This window comes from Panthera onca, chromosome C1, assembly GCF_046562875.1.
Source record: "Panthera onca isolate mPanOnc1 chromosome C1, mPanOnc1 haplotype 2, whole genome shotgun sequence".
NCBI classification, from domain to species: Eukaryota; Metazoa; Chordata; class Mammalia; order Carnivora; family Felidae; genus Panthera; species Panthera onca.
In genome coordinates this window covers 149,510,434-149,523,735 of record NC_138346.1, presented here as the reverse complement: position 1 = coordinate 149,523,735, position 13,302 = coordinate 149,510,434, and the positions used below count along the sequence as shown (strand labels likewise).

General features: G+C 47.8%; 2 protein-coding genes across 13 annotated transcripts in view; one reads left to right on the top strand and one right to left on the bottom strand.

Moving 5' to 3' along the window:
• Positions 1–9,408, bottom strand: part of DDAH1 (dimethylarginine dimethylaminohydrolase 1) — a 242,429-nt gene extending 233,021 nt beyond the window's left edge. For 6 of the 12 annotated variants that reach the window (XM_078451739.2, XM_078451740.2, XM_078451733.2 and 3 more), the window contains exons 1-2: positions 8,873–9,256; positions 7,063–7,221 (exon numbers count right to left, since the gene is read on the bottom strand). The gene's annotated coding sequence lies outside the window, so the exon portion shown is untranslated. The other 6 variants (XM_078451734.2, XM_060626383.3, XM_078451735.2 and 3 more) reach the window with 6 other exon arrangements.
• A 297-nt stretch (positions 9,409–9,705) lies between these two features.
• On the top strand, positions 9,706–12,682 carry CCN1 (cellular communication network factor 1). Its single transcript, XM_060626378.3, has 5 exons — positions 9,706–10,038; positions 10,340–10,553; positions 10,903–11,259; positions 11,393–11,604; positions 11,722–12,682. Exons 1-5 carry the CDS (start codon positions 9,976–9,978, stop codon positions 12,022–12,024), a joined length of 1,149 nt encoding a protein of 382 aa, XP_060482361.1. The 5' UTR covers positions 9,706–9,975; the 3' UTR covers positions 12,025–12,682.
• Positions 12,683–13,302: the final 620 nt, after the last annotated feature.

Here is a 13,302-nt window from a genome sequence, read left to right as displayed (position 1 = left end):
GAATGCTTGTTTGGTCACATTCTAACTGTCTGATCTTGGGCAAGTTACTTAACTTCTCTGAACGCCCACTTACTAAGCTTAGAACGATGTTAAAATGTTCACCTTAGAGGATTTTCTTGAACATTAAATGAGATAACCTTTAAGGCATTTGGCTCCTGTCAGGTGTCAGTTCCCTTCCCTCCCCTCTCAGAAAAAAAGATCCATAGTGATAAGAATATCCAACAGCACCCAAAGGGTTGCTCTTGTTTGTAATCAATGCATTTTAACAGGCTCATCTTCAGGTTCCCACTTTTAGGTGTTCGCTAATGTCTCACGAAGATGTGCATGTTTTCTGCAATTGCCAGCTTGAAAGGGAATGTGGATGTTAGTGCCTGTGCATAACTGTGCCTGATCCCTCCCAGCCATCAAAATTTACAGACTGAACAAGTCCTCACATCTTTAAAGGGTGGGACTCTAAATTAGACATCCCTTGTTTGTACCCCCAAAGGAGTTTGGTTGCACTGTACCTAGAGCATCAATCACTGTATTGTATTACTTTTTTTAATGTTTATGATTTTTGAGAGAGAGAGAGAGAGAGAGAGAATGAGCAAGGGAAGGGCACAGAGAGAGAGGGAGACAGAATCTTAAGCAGGTTCCAGGCTCTGAGCTGTCAGCACACAGACTGATGCAGGGCTCGAACTCACAGACTGTGAGATCATGACCTGAGCTGAAGTCAGACGTTTAACCCACTGAGCCATCCAGAGGCCCCAATCAATGTATTGTATTATTTGCATAGACATCCACATCTCTCCCAGGCTGTGAGAGCCATGATGACAAAGTCTAGATATTCTTCTTCTTTGTATTGCCACCTAGCACAAACTCTGGCATGCATACCGTATTTATAGGATTGACCTGAACTATCAATCTTTTGGATCTGCAGTGTTTCGGTATATATTCTACACCTTCTAATTCCCCAGTGGCCTTTCCCAGAGTCTCAGAAATTCAAGCACTGAACACATATTATCTTTGTCCATTAAGAACTGACTGTTTAAGTGATCAAAGGTACAAACACCCAGTTATAAAATAAATAAATCCTGGATATATCATGTACAGCATGGTAACTATAGTTAATACTACCGTGTTGTATATTTCAAAGTTGCTAAGAGAGATCTTACAAGCTCACCTCACAAGAAAGAAAACTGTAACTATATGTGTTGGTGGGTGTTACCTATACATATATGTTGTGGTGATCATTTCCCAATATATACAAATATTGAATCTTTATGTTGTACACCTGAAACTAATATAAAGCCATACGTCAATTGTATCTCAATTTTAAAAGAATGAAAAAAAAAAGAAACTACCAAAAAGATTGTTTAAAAACAGTGGGTTTTTTTGTTGTTTTGTCTTGTTTTTGTTTTTTGAGAGCTAAAGCCTACTCAAAGGAAAGGGGGTTCAAGATTTTTTGTTAAATGCCTAGGACTAGCCTCAAATTGCTCTTTGCTTTTTACTTATTGTCATAATGTTGGGCACCCCACCCCACCCTCACATCCAAAGCTGAGAGACACTTTGTGCAAGTCTCAGAGATACAGGGTGTTCACAGTGGGTGCCTGGAGGGCTCTGTGCTTAGTAACTGTTGGAGGGTGACCAATGGTTGTGAGCGGGAGCAGGTCTGTCTGCCTCCAGTAACAAAACTGATGGTGATGACTAAGTTACAGTAGAAATATCTCTCAATCTCTGAGTTCCTCCTTTGTCCTGACACATCTCTTTTTCTTCAGAGGAAATAGGAGCAAGCTTAGGCAAGGGGCTCTGTGTGGAGGGAACCCTCTTTTATTGTTTAACTCATTCATCACCAGACTCTCATGAAGAAACTGGGGCCCACAATTACTGAAAACCAAATAAATCCAAGACACCCTTAGAAATACATTTAAAGGGGTGCCTGGGTGGCTCAGTCGGTTGAGCGACTGACTTCGGCTCAGGTCATGATCTCACAGTTTGTGAGTTTGAGCCCCATGTCGGGCTCTGTGCTGACAGCTCAGAGCCTGGAGCCTGTTTCAGATTCTGTCTCCCTCTCTCTGCCCCTCCCCCACTCATGCTCTGTCTCTCTCTGTCTCAGAAATAAACATTAAAAAGAAAAGAAAAGAAAAGAAATACATTTAAGTAACAACCACAGTCAGTTGTTAATGGGAAGTCAAGAAGTTGAGGGCAAGTTTCTACACTTTTAGGTGGGTTTCACAGAAGGCAAACCCCATGTTCTCCCTCAAAAGAAAAGCCTTTAGAAACAGACACTCTGCTCTCCCTCGATAGCTCTGTGCCCTTGCACCAGTTACTGACTCTAGCTAAGCCTCAGTTTTCTCATCATTTAAACGGACCTAAGATGGAATACCATAGCCAACAAGGTTATAAACATTAGATAAAATCACTAACTCAGCTATATGTATCAATTCCCTAGTCTTTGGCAGGTAAAACCCAGACCCCATAGGTATAACTATCCCCATGGCTCCTGTATGCTGAGGCCAAGTGTCAGCTGGCATTACTCCTCAGGCATGGTGTTTTGTATCTGGCTGGTCCCTGGACCACTTGAGTGCACGATTCCTGAGCTGGGGCAATCCCATTATTTTTTATAGGAGAGGAAACCAAGGCAAAAAGCCCCTCAGCTCACTATTGCCTGTAGGCAAATTTGCAATTCCATGATAGGCAAAGCCTGGGCGCTTTCTTAAATGGTCACTGGGGCTCCAGTGCAAGCCAGAAAACTGGGCTGCATGGGTTTTTTTAAATCACTTCATCTATATACCACTTATCAAATGTTTTTACAGCTTGAGTTCATCTAGTTCAAAGAATGCAGAATATTCTCTAGAGAATAAGACTAGCTCATTCTATGCTAATTGTAGTAAAAGTGAAGGTAATGATGGGGCTTAGCAGTAGCAGTAATTGGAATTTATTAGGCACTTACTATGTGCCAAGCATCCTGCTGAGCATTAAACATGTCTTACGTCTTATTTCACATAATCAGCCCCACAGCCAGAATGCTCCTTTTCATTTAATCTTCGGACCTGCAAAAAGTTGGCAAGAATAAATTGCTTCAATTTCTCTGTAGGATCTATCTGTGTGCTCAAGTACTGTGCCCAAATCAAACCTTTTCTAAATTCTGAATGTGGTATGTGTGGTTTTAAGTGGGTAATTAGGAGACCGGTTATCTCTGGAAATAAAACACAAGAGGAGAAGGTTAATTCTTAATCACCTAAATCTGGAGCCATTTGGTAGTGATTTATAATACATATCATATTGCTCAATCATGTTTAGAAGATGGGTTGCAGGGTGGAGTGGGAGAGGTGCCTTCTAGTCCGTTCCAACAAAATGTTTCTGTGTTACCACAAAATAAGTTCTGTAAGGTAAGGGGGTTAGAAATGCCTGGCTTCCTGTGGACAGACGCCAGGTGGAAGAAATAAACAGATATAGTTCCCATTGGATACAGATGCCCTAAAAAAAAAAAAAGTGTTTCCTATTATGCTGCCAAGGCAATGCCAGCGGCTTACAACATAAACTCAGGGGGAGAAGAAAGGGAGACCCACTAGTGTTTGGGAGTAAAGTAGAAAATAAGAAAAAGACACATTCCAATTTTGTTGATAAAGTGTAAACTCCTACAACTGAGTTAAGTGGCAGCCCTTATTTTTTAAGTAAATGAAAGTCCAGTCAATCTAACAATTAATGGAGCCCAGGGTGCTATTATTTGATGTTTTTTTTGAATGGCTGGGGGTAACAGAATGCTGGAGCAGGACAGGCCCTAGGGTCATTCATCCTAGAGACCACAACTGGCAGGGCCCAGACATTGCCTTCCTTGATTTGCCTAGGATTAACTTAGATGGAGTTTTAACTTAGATTAACTGTTTTAATTAATTGCCAACATGTAAAAAATTAAAGGACTTTACAGAAAAATCCAGATCCCTGGTACCCTTTAAAAAATGAGAAAATGGGCAAACACTGGACCTACATTTTCACCTATCAATTTCTCAGCACCCCCATGGTTGGTCCCCACTATCACCATGGTTCCTCGATGCTGAGGCCAAGTATCAGCTACCACAAATCCCCGAAACATCATTTTTTACCTGGCTGATCCCTGTGAGCCCTTTAGTGCACACACCCTGAGCTAGGGCAACCCCATTATATTATAGATGATGAAACCAAGGCAAAGCCTCACATGGCTCCTGACTGCCAGAGTCCCAGTGTTATAACAAGTAAGGCCATTTGTAGAAGGTCCCAGCAGACCTGCTGCCAGTTCCCCAAAGGAATCCTGTAGTCCAGACACACTAGGTGTACCATCGTCTTGCATGGTCAAGACCCTGTTCCCTCTGTCTCAAATGTCCTTCAGATTCTTGCTCATCTTGTGCTCACTTCGGCAGCACAGATACAGATTCTTGCTCATCCTTTCAGACTCCAAGTATTTCCACCCTCACTCCCCACCCAGAGACGTGTCCACACAGTACTTTGTACCTACTTCAGCAACAGACTGCAGAATCCTCCAGGGGAACATCAATGTTAAAGTGTTCTTTTTGATGTCACTAATTCCTACCACAGTGCCATGACACATCATGAGCTCTGAATAAATCCAGGGTTCAATGGGAATAAACAATTTGTCCTCAGATATATAGATAAATATACTCATGATGTATAATGCAAAAAACAGGTTCATAGCATATTCAGCCCATAAGGAACACTCAGACTGATGAACAATCAAGTAAGTGACCTTGAAAACTTTATGTCTGTGACAAATGCAATTTCTACTAGCTAAAGCCTTGTTCCAGACATTGAGACTCCTTGATCAATGTGGCTTGTGAGATATCAGAAGAACCCCAAAGGTCCTAGATGTCTTTCCCTAGCCTGCCAAGGTGCTTAAAAGCATACTACATGAACGTATGTGCATTAAACTTCTCCTATTAAAATGCAACACCCCTTCCCCTCTTCTCCTCAGAGGTTACCATCGCTTCAGTTAATTTATCAACTATTTTTCTATTCGATGCATTTATCCTGGAATATCTGGGTAAGTTGTGATAGAGTTAAATAAAGGTAAAGTTCTAGGAAAGGGGACAGGCCTGAATGCCTGAAGGAAGTGATGGGGAACAGGCAGTATGCACAATGTTTAAGTACAAGGCTTGTTGGAACCAAGACGCCTGGGTCCAATTCTGCTACCTCCCAGGTGAGTGTCTTAGTGAGTCACTTACCTTCTGTGCCTCCATTTCTTTAGAGAGAAAATGGTGTTTACAAGAAGATCTGCTTCAATGGGGCACTGGTGAATTAAATGAGTCAACATACAGGAGTCATTCAAAACGGTGCCTTAGAGTGGTACTGTTTGCTTCTGTCATTATTAGGAGAGAATGGCAAGAGATTTAGCTCTGAAAGGGGTTGCTCCCGTTCTACCACCTACTGGTCTCCTTTCCCAATTTATACTGATCTACAGTATACAGGTCTACAAAGGATGGACAGCTTACCGAAGGCTGCAGGCTAGTGGACCGCAGAGCCAGGACTTCCCCTCCAGGGATCCGCCCCCACCCCACCCCCAACCCTCCGCCTAGGAATTTACTGACGAGGAAGAGAGGAAGGGGCTGTGGAAGACCCAAAGAAACCGAGAGGCGAGCTCTAGCTACTCTCCTTTCTAGAGATAATAGGACCCAAGCCTTTGGGACTTCTCTCCAGAGTCGATTCCACGTCTCTGCTCTCGGGTGGGCTCGAAGCCTGAGCAAACGCCACCCTCTGACACACACGCCCACACCCCCGCGCCTGGGCGTACCCTCTAAGTCTGGCACAACGCAGCAACTCGCTGCCCCGCTGGGAGGAAGAGTCAACAGTGGGGTGGACGGGAAAAGTGACATAATCCGGCCGCGGCGCCCTCTGCGCCAGCCTCCCACGCAGCGCGGGCTGGGCCTCGGCCCTCGCCGGGGTGCGGGCTGGGGCTGGGCCTGGGCCGCGGCGGTCTCCCGCGCGCGCTCGATCCCGCGCCCGCCGCGCCTGAGGCCCCGCGGCCGGAGGCCCAGGCACTCAGCAGCAGCGCGGCGGCCGCGCCGTCGCCGGACCCGCTCCCAGTGCCGCCGCCGCCGCCCCCCGGAGCTGGATGACGGAGTCCTGAAAGACTTTCACCAAATATGGGCCGGGGCTGGAAACGTCCTGCGGCGGCGCGCGCCGGAAACCTCGAGTCCTGCCCTTCGCGGCGACTCAGGGCGCGCGGGCCGGGCAGCCGGCAGGGGGCGGTGGGCATCGAGCGGCCTGGTGCGCGGACCGCCCCAGCCCGGGTCCCCCAGCCGCGTGGACCCTGCACCCGGTCTCCGCAGCGGTCCCCCGGGGCAGCCGAGGCCCTCCCCGCGCGCCAGCCGTCCAGTTCCCGCGGTCAGCCGGATTACCTGTGGCGCTCCCTGCCATCACTCCCCAGGGTGGGGGTGGGGGAACGCGGCGGGGTGGAAGGGATGGCCCGGCGGCGCCACCTTAAAGCCGGCCTTTCGTCGTCACCACAAATTGTTCTGTTCATTCAAGTGGCTGTAACAGGTGTAAGTTGTGAGCCTGGGTGTGCGGGCGAGAGCACCTGACTACGAGGGCACACGCACGCACATGCACACGGCTATTAGAAGCACTCCTAACCGTCCAAGGCTGTGGTTCTCAGGACCACCAGCCGCAGCATCACCTGCGTACTTGTTAGAAATGTAGCTAATAAGAAATTCTGGGGTAGGGCCCAGCAATCAGTTTTTTAATCAGTCCACCAGGTGATTCTGAGACACGCCAAAGTTTGAGAACCACTGGTCTAGGGCTAGGAAACTGGACTCGTCAGTTTTAGGGTGATTCTTATTCTCAGTTGCCGCCAGACAGTGAGCCCTTCTTTTGGTGACCTAAAATTCCCTGGCAGCAGCGAGTGAGAGATGTCCCCATCACTCAGCTCAAACCTGGGAGCTGCTGAAGACAACAAGCAGCTCCTTCTCTGTGCCTTGCAGCACAAGGAAACAAGGCGGCCCGTTATTCCATCATGGGGCGCGCATGCAGGGAGGGAGTGAGGAAAAAGAGCAAAAGAAACATGCAGAATTAGCATCCGAAGACACTTACCCATAAACATTTGCACATTTTCCTCTAATCTGTCAACGTGAACTGATCTGCAGCCCTGAGCGAAGAAGGCGAGAAGGCGACGGGACGTCTGGGGTTTCTGGACCGTCCTGAAGCCGGACGTGAGGAGCTGCTGTTCCTCTGGTCCGATGCCGTCGTTTACTAGCAGGCGCACCAGGACGCAGTATATGGAAAGGCTGTGCACATAGGTTGCTCCAGTCTCTCCCTCTCCCCCACCTCCTGGCCCGGTTTGCTCCAGCTCCCCCCCACCCCCACCCCCCCACCCCAACATACTGGCAGCTTTAAATGGGCGGCTGATGGTAAGGTTCTCTAAGTTTCTCCTCCAGGGCAAACTCATCCTCCAAGATTCCCCAACTGAAGCCCAGACACAAACCCACACACCCTTGTTAGAAAACTTTAATCTGATTTTTAAAGGAATCTCTGGAATGGCCTGTGTTTCAAAGCTGTGCAGCAGACTGAATCTCTTTGCATATCTCCCGTCCCCCTCAATAAAGGAGCAAGCAAGGTATATACACTGGCCAGTTGGATCATCCATTGTAATTTTATTTTAAATCATGATAGACAGATTGCGTGAAAAACAAGGAATTCCAAAGAATTTCCTGCTCTGGGAACAGAAGTTAAGTCTATATTTAACAACATTTGAAGCTGTCAAGAATGCTTTGTGGTTGGATAACAGAGGCAGAAAAATGTTAAAAACGCAGGCTACTGCTATACCCAAATATGGAAATATTGTTACGTCTGGTGTCTGATTCACCATCTGGAAATACTTACAACCATGAAGTCAAATAGAAAAGACTCCACAACAGAAGCCAGGAACACTCCTCTCCATTCTCTCCCCACGACCTCCTCCCACCCTGTACTGCGCCTACTCACCCCCATCCCCAGTCACTTCATTAAGAGGGAAACGATAATGAAGCTTTAACGCAGGAAAAAAACGTTTTCTAAGTAATAATGGATGGGCTGTCTTGAGTACCAAGTAGGGCCCAGATTTTCCTCTTTATTTGCATAACACCTGACAAGTCCTGAAAAGTAAGCCACGCACCCCAAACCCTCCAACAAAGCCTTAGAGATCCTACTCCCACAAGCCAAAGCCTCTTAGACTTATGAAAGGGCACTTCTGAATGAATGAAACTTAACTCTTTCCTGCCACAGTTCTCTTTATTGGATAATGTTTTCATTGCAATAGCTTCTCATTGTACTTATCAGAGTAATTCACAGAAAAGTTGGCACTGAGGGACTTCTTAAGCAAGACTGCTAAATTGTGAAGAACAGCCCTAACACATTAGAAAGGACGAAAAGTTCTAGAGCACATATAAAAGACTGGCATAATTACTTTGTGTTTTTATTAAAATTGCACAAGAATATAGTTTTTGAAACTTTGAGGGAGAATTTATCAGTAACACTAATGATACTGATAATGTTAAAGCAAACAGTGTGGGGGTCTTCTACGGCATGTGTTGCAGGTAAAACAGGATCTTAAATTCTGCTAACAGTTTTATTACAGAACAGTATATCCAAAAATCTCATATTCCTCGGTACTTGGCTAGAAAAGCATTGCAATCCATTTGAAATGGGAGGCTTCTAAGTGGTCCCAAGGAAAAGTGTTAAAAACCCCACAAAACTTTTAGCTTTAGACCCATTGGGCCCAATGGTGCTGGAATCTGGTTTGGCATTGCAGTATATACAGGTGATGATCTCAGGACAAATTACTGCAAGGTGGTCCCCTCTGCTTTTGGCTGGCTGCTTAGTTAGCAACGCCTCCCGACCGGGGAGGGAGGCTGGAAGGGCTTACCCTGTCTCCCGCATCCGTGAGGAAGTAGAAGTCAGCCTCCCGGAGAACTCCCTGCGTTTGTTTCCTCTCGGACTTCCAACCCAGGCAGTGGGCTGGAACTAAAGTGGGAACCTCCAAAAACAAACAAGTATGACATACCAAAAAAGGGAGGGGGGGCGGAAGGGGGAAGACCTCTGCCTGGGAATCTGCCAGACGGTGGGGGAAGCTGATTTTTCCCCCCTCTCATTCATAAATGCCACTGCGGGTATTAATTTGCAATACACTTAACTTGGCTAATAAACACCATACCAAAGCTGGGACTTGATTCGAGCATGCCTCTATGAAATCCACAAATAGACTCCAGGCTCACAGACACACTCCCCCTCCCCGTTCGCCTCTCCATAGATAACTTGACTCTCACCTTCTTTGTAAACAAGCAAACAGCTCGCTGCCTTCCCGGGTGAGGGCTTCCAAGGCTGCCCGGTCAACTCGGCATCACCAAACAAAACCACTTTTGTTCCTCCCTCCCAGGTCCTCCCACCCTCCCAGTCCAGGCAAAGTTTTGAACTCGCCCCCCCTTGCCCCTTCCACCACCATCACCACCATCACGCCAGAAAGAGCCCTCCCAATCAAAGTCATTATTTAAAGTGGAAAAAACGGTAGATTGTTTTCTAGACGGGTCCAGGACAAAAAAAAAAAAAAAAAAAAAAAAAAAAGGTGCAACGGAGCCAGGGGAGGCGCTTGGCAGCAGCCCGCGCCAACCAGCATTCCTGAGATGTTTGAGAATTCTGGAACGCGCAGACAGAGCCGACGTCACTGCAACACGCGGCGCCGCGGCCGGCCCGTATAAAAGGCGGGCTCTGGACGCTTGGGCAGACCGCGAGCGAGAGCGCCCCCGAGCAGCACCCGCGCCCTTCGCGCCTCCTCGGGAAGGACCTCAAGAGAAGGACGCTTGCAGCCCGCTCGCCGCCCCAGCCCTCGCCCTCCTGCCACCGGGCCCGCCACCCCGCCGCACGGACCGGAGCCTGTCCTGTCTCCCGGATCCACGCACCAGACCTCGACTGCTGCGCACCCGTGTATCGGCGTCTTTGCTTCCGCGCTCGTCCGGACTCCTGCGCGCCACAATGAGCTCCCGCACCGCCAGGACGCTCGCCTTCGCCGTCACCCTTCTCCACTTGGCCAGGCTGGTGAGTTCTTTTGCCTCCGCTTCCCCATCCGCTCTTCCAGGCCCTTCCCCTTTCCCCAGATTGCTCCCCGCAGAGAAAACTAAACTAAAAAGTTCGGGGGCGTTTCGGGTTAGCTCTTTCTTCAAGCCCCCCCTGGAGACGCGTCGGGGGGCCTGCTGGCAGCCGCAGCCGCCAAGGGTGGCCGGGTTGGACGGGATCAGAGACCCCCTGCGGACAGGGTCGGAGGAACCCTCCCTTCTCTGGGCTCGTCTGCTAACCGCGCCGAGTCTCACGCGTGCCTTGTCCCCCCACCCCCCTCCAGGCGCTCTCCACCTGCCCTACCGCCTGCCACTGCCCCCAGGAGGCGCCCAAGTGCGCCCCGGGAGTCGGGCTGGTCCGGGACGGCTGCGGCTGCTGTAAGGTCTGCGCCAAGCAGCTCAACGAGGACTGCAGCAAAATGCAGCCCTGCGACCACACCAAGGGGCTGGAATGCAATTTCGGCGCCAGTTCCACCGCTCCGAAGGGGATCTGCAGAGGTAAGATGCTTGTGGTTTGGCCCCTTTAAAAAAATAATAGTCCCCGTAGTCCAGAAGTTTAGTAATTTTGAGACCATGTATGGTGATGCTTTGTTGTTGGTAGCTTGGCAGAAAGGCACATGATTTCAGCAGTCTGGAATGCAATTCAGTGTGTCTGGGCCCAACGAAAAGCGCATACGGAAAAGTGATTCCTGACTAACTTATTGTTCTGGTCTGGAGTCCCCGAGGAATTGTAGGGAACTTTACCATAAATTGAATCTAACAGCAGAAAATATGTATGAGTTTCAGGCCGTGGTTGGGAATCTTAACTTTATCCTCTTTTCCCTTTCTCTTTCGGTGCTCTTTGCAGCTCAATCAGAGGGCAGACCCTGTGAATATAACTCCAGAATCTACCAGAATGGGGAAAGTTTCCAGCCCAACTGTAAACATCAGTGCACATGTATCGACGGCGCTGTGGGCTGCATTCCTCTGTGTCCCCAAGAACTCTCTCTCCCCAACTTGGGCTGTCCCAACCCCCGGCTAGTCAAAGTTACCGGGCAGTGCTGTGAGGAGTGGGTCTGTGATGAGGATGGTGCCAAGGACCCCGCGGACGACCGGGATGGCCTCCTGGGCAAGGGGCTGGCATTTGATGCCTCGGAGGTGGAGTTAACCAGGAACAATGAATTAATTGCGGTTGGAAAAGGCGGCTCCCTGAAGCGGCTCCCAGGTAAGTTGAGACAGCCTGAAAGACCTTGTACTGAAATACATTCATTCCTAGTTTGAAGCTTTGTAGAAACGACTCCTTGAGTCTGTTGGTGTCATTATGCCTCTGAGAAATTTTCCCTCTTGTTTGTCTCTAGCGTTTGGAATGGAACCTCGAATCCTATACAACCCTTCTTTACACGGCCAGAAATGTATCGTTCAAACAACTTCATGGTCCCAGTGCTCCAAGACCTGTGGAACTGGTATCTCCACACGAGTTACCAATGACAACCTTGAATGCCGTCTGGTGAAGGAAACCCGGATTTGTGAAGTGCGGCCTTGTGGACAGCAGATGTACAGCAGCCTGAAAGTAAGTTCCCGTGGTGCTTGTTGGAGACTGTTGCCTGGCAGCTGGGCGAGATGTGACCCTCTCTTCCAAGACAGAGAAACACTGTTCCTAACTCTCCTTCTTTCCTCTTTCTTACAGAAGGGCAAGAAATGCAGCAAGACCAAGAAATCCCCCGAACCAGTCAGGTTTACTTATGCTGGATGTTCGAGTGTGAAGAAATACCGGCCCAAGTATTGCGGCTCGTGCGTGGACGGCCGCTGCTGCACGCCCCAGCAGACCAGGACTGTGAAGATGCGCTTCCGTTGCGAAGATGGGGAGACGTTTTCCAAGAACGTCATGATGATCCAGTCCTGCAAGTGCAACTACAACTGTCCGCATGCCAACGAGGCGGTGTTTCCCTTCTACAGGCTGTTCAATGACATTCACAAATTTAGGGACTAAATGCCACCTGGGTTTCCAGCGCGAGGGTGAACAAACGAGGGGGGAGAAGAGTGCCAGAATCACAGAGATATGGGTGGGGGCGGTGGGGGTGAGGGACTCATTGTAGAAGGGATGCATTGCTCATTCTTGAGTAGTATTAAGGTATTTTGAAACTGCCAGGTGTGCTGGTGCAGATGGACGGACACTAATGCAGCCACGATGGGAGAATACTTCGCTTCATAATATTGGAGCCCACGTTACTGCTTCATTTTGGAGCTTGTGCTGTTGATGACGTTCTGTTTTCTGTTTGTAAATTATTTGGTAAGCATATTTTTCTCTAGGCTTTTTTTCCTTTTGGTTCTACAATTGTTAAAAAAAAAAAAAAGATTAGTTGATCAGTTAAAGTCTTCATCTTTTGAAAGAAGTAAATGGGAGGGGGTGCCATCCCTTCCTGAAGGGGACACTCTGTGAGTGACCGTGAGAGGCAGCTATCTGCACTCTAAACTGCAAACAGAAATCAGGTGTTTTAAGACTGAATGTTTTTATTTATCGAAATGTAGCTTTTGGGGAGGGAAGGGAAATGTAATACTGGAATAATTTGTAAATGATTTTAATTTTATATTCAGTGAAAAGAATTTATTTATGGAATTAATCATTTAATAAAGAAATATTTACCTAATATCTGAGTGTGTGGTATTCGATATTTTCAGAGACTATCCAAAGTCATTGGCAAAAGCTTAGCGTATTATGCATTCTTTCAGTTATTCAACCAGGACTACTTGAGTGCCTACTTTGTGCCAGGAACTGTTCTAGGAGCTTGGGATAAGAGCAGGGAACTAACCTACAAAAAGAAGACAATGACTGCTTTTATCTTCAGTTGAGAAAAATCTCTGCATGTAAAGTAATCTGTTTTTAAAACATGTTGAACACTTAGGCATCCTAGGAAGCACAAGGAATCTGAAGCTAAATTTGTGATTTAAATAGTAATGCTTTATGGGGCGCCTGGGTGGCTCAGTTGGATAAGCATCCGACTTGGGCTCAGGTCATGATCTCATGGTTCCTGGGTTTGAGCCCCACGTTGGGCTCTGTGCTGGCAGCTCAGAGCCTGGATCCTGCTTCTGATTCTGTGTATCCCTCTCTGTCTCTCTGTCCCTCTCCCGCTCATACTCTCTCTCTCTCAAAAATAAATAAACATTAAAAAAATTAAAAAAAAAATAATAATGCTTTATTTTCATAAGAATTCAAAGCCTAAGGGTCTCCATCACTCCATCATTGTAAGGTGGGTATAGTAGGGTCATT

Excerpts from the sequence above, each read along its gene's own strand:
- CCN1 (XM_060626378.3), top strand. The coding sequence starts at position 9,976 with ATGAGCTCCCGCACCGCCAGGACGCTCGCCTTCGCCGTCACCCTTCTC. Across the intron at positions 10,554-10,902 it reads TCCGAAGGGGATCTGCAGAG|CTCAATCAGAGGGCAGACCC; the intron begins GTAAGATGCTTG and ends TGCTCTTTGCAG. Across the intron at positions 11,260-11,392 it reads CTCCCTGAAGCGGCTCCCAG|CGTTTGGAATGGAACCTCGA; the intron begins GTAAGTTGAGAC and ends GTTTGTCTCTAG.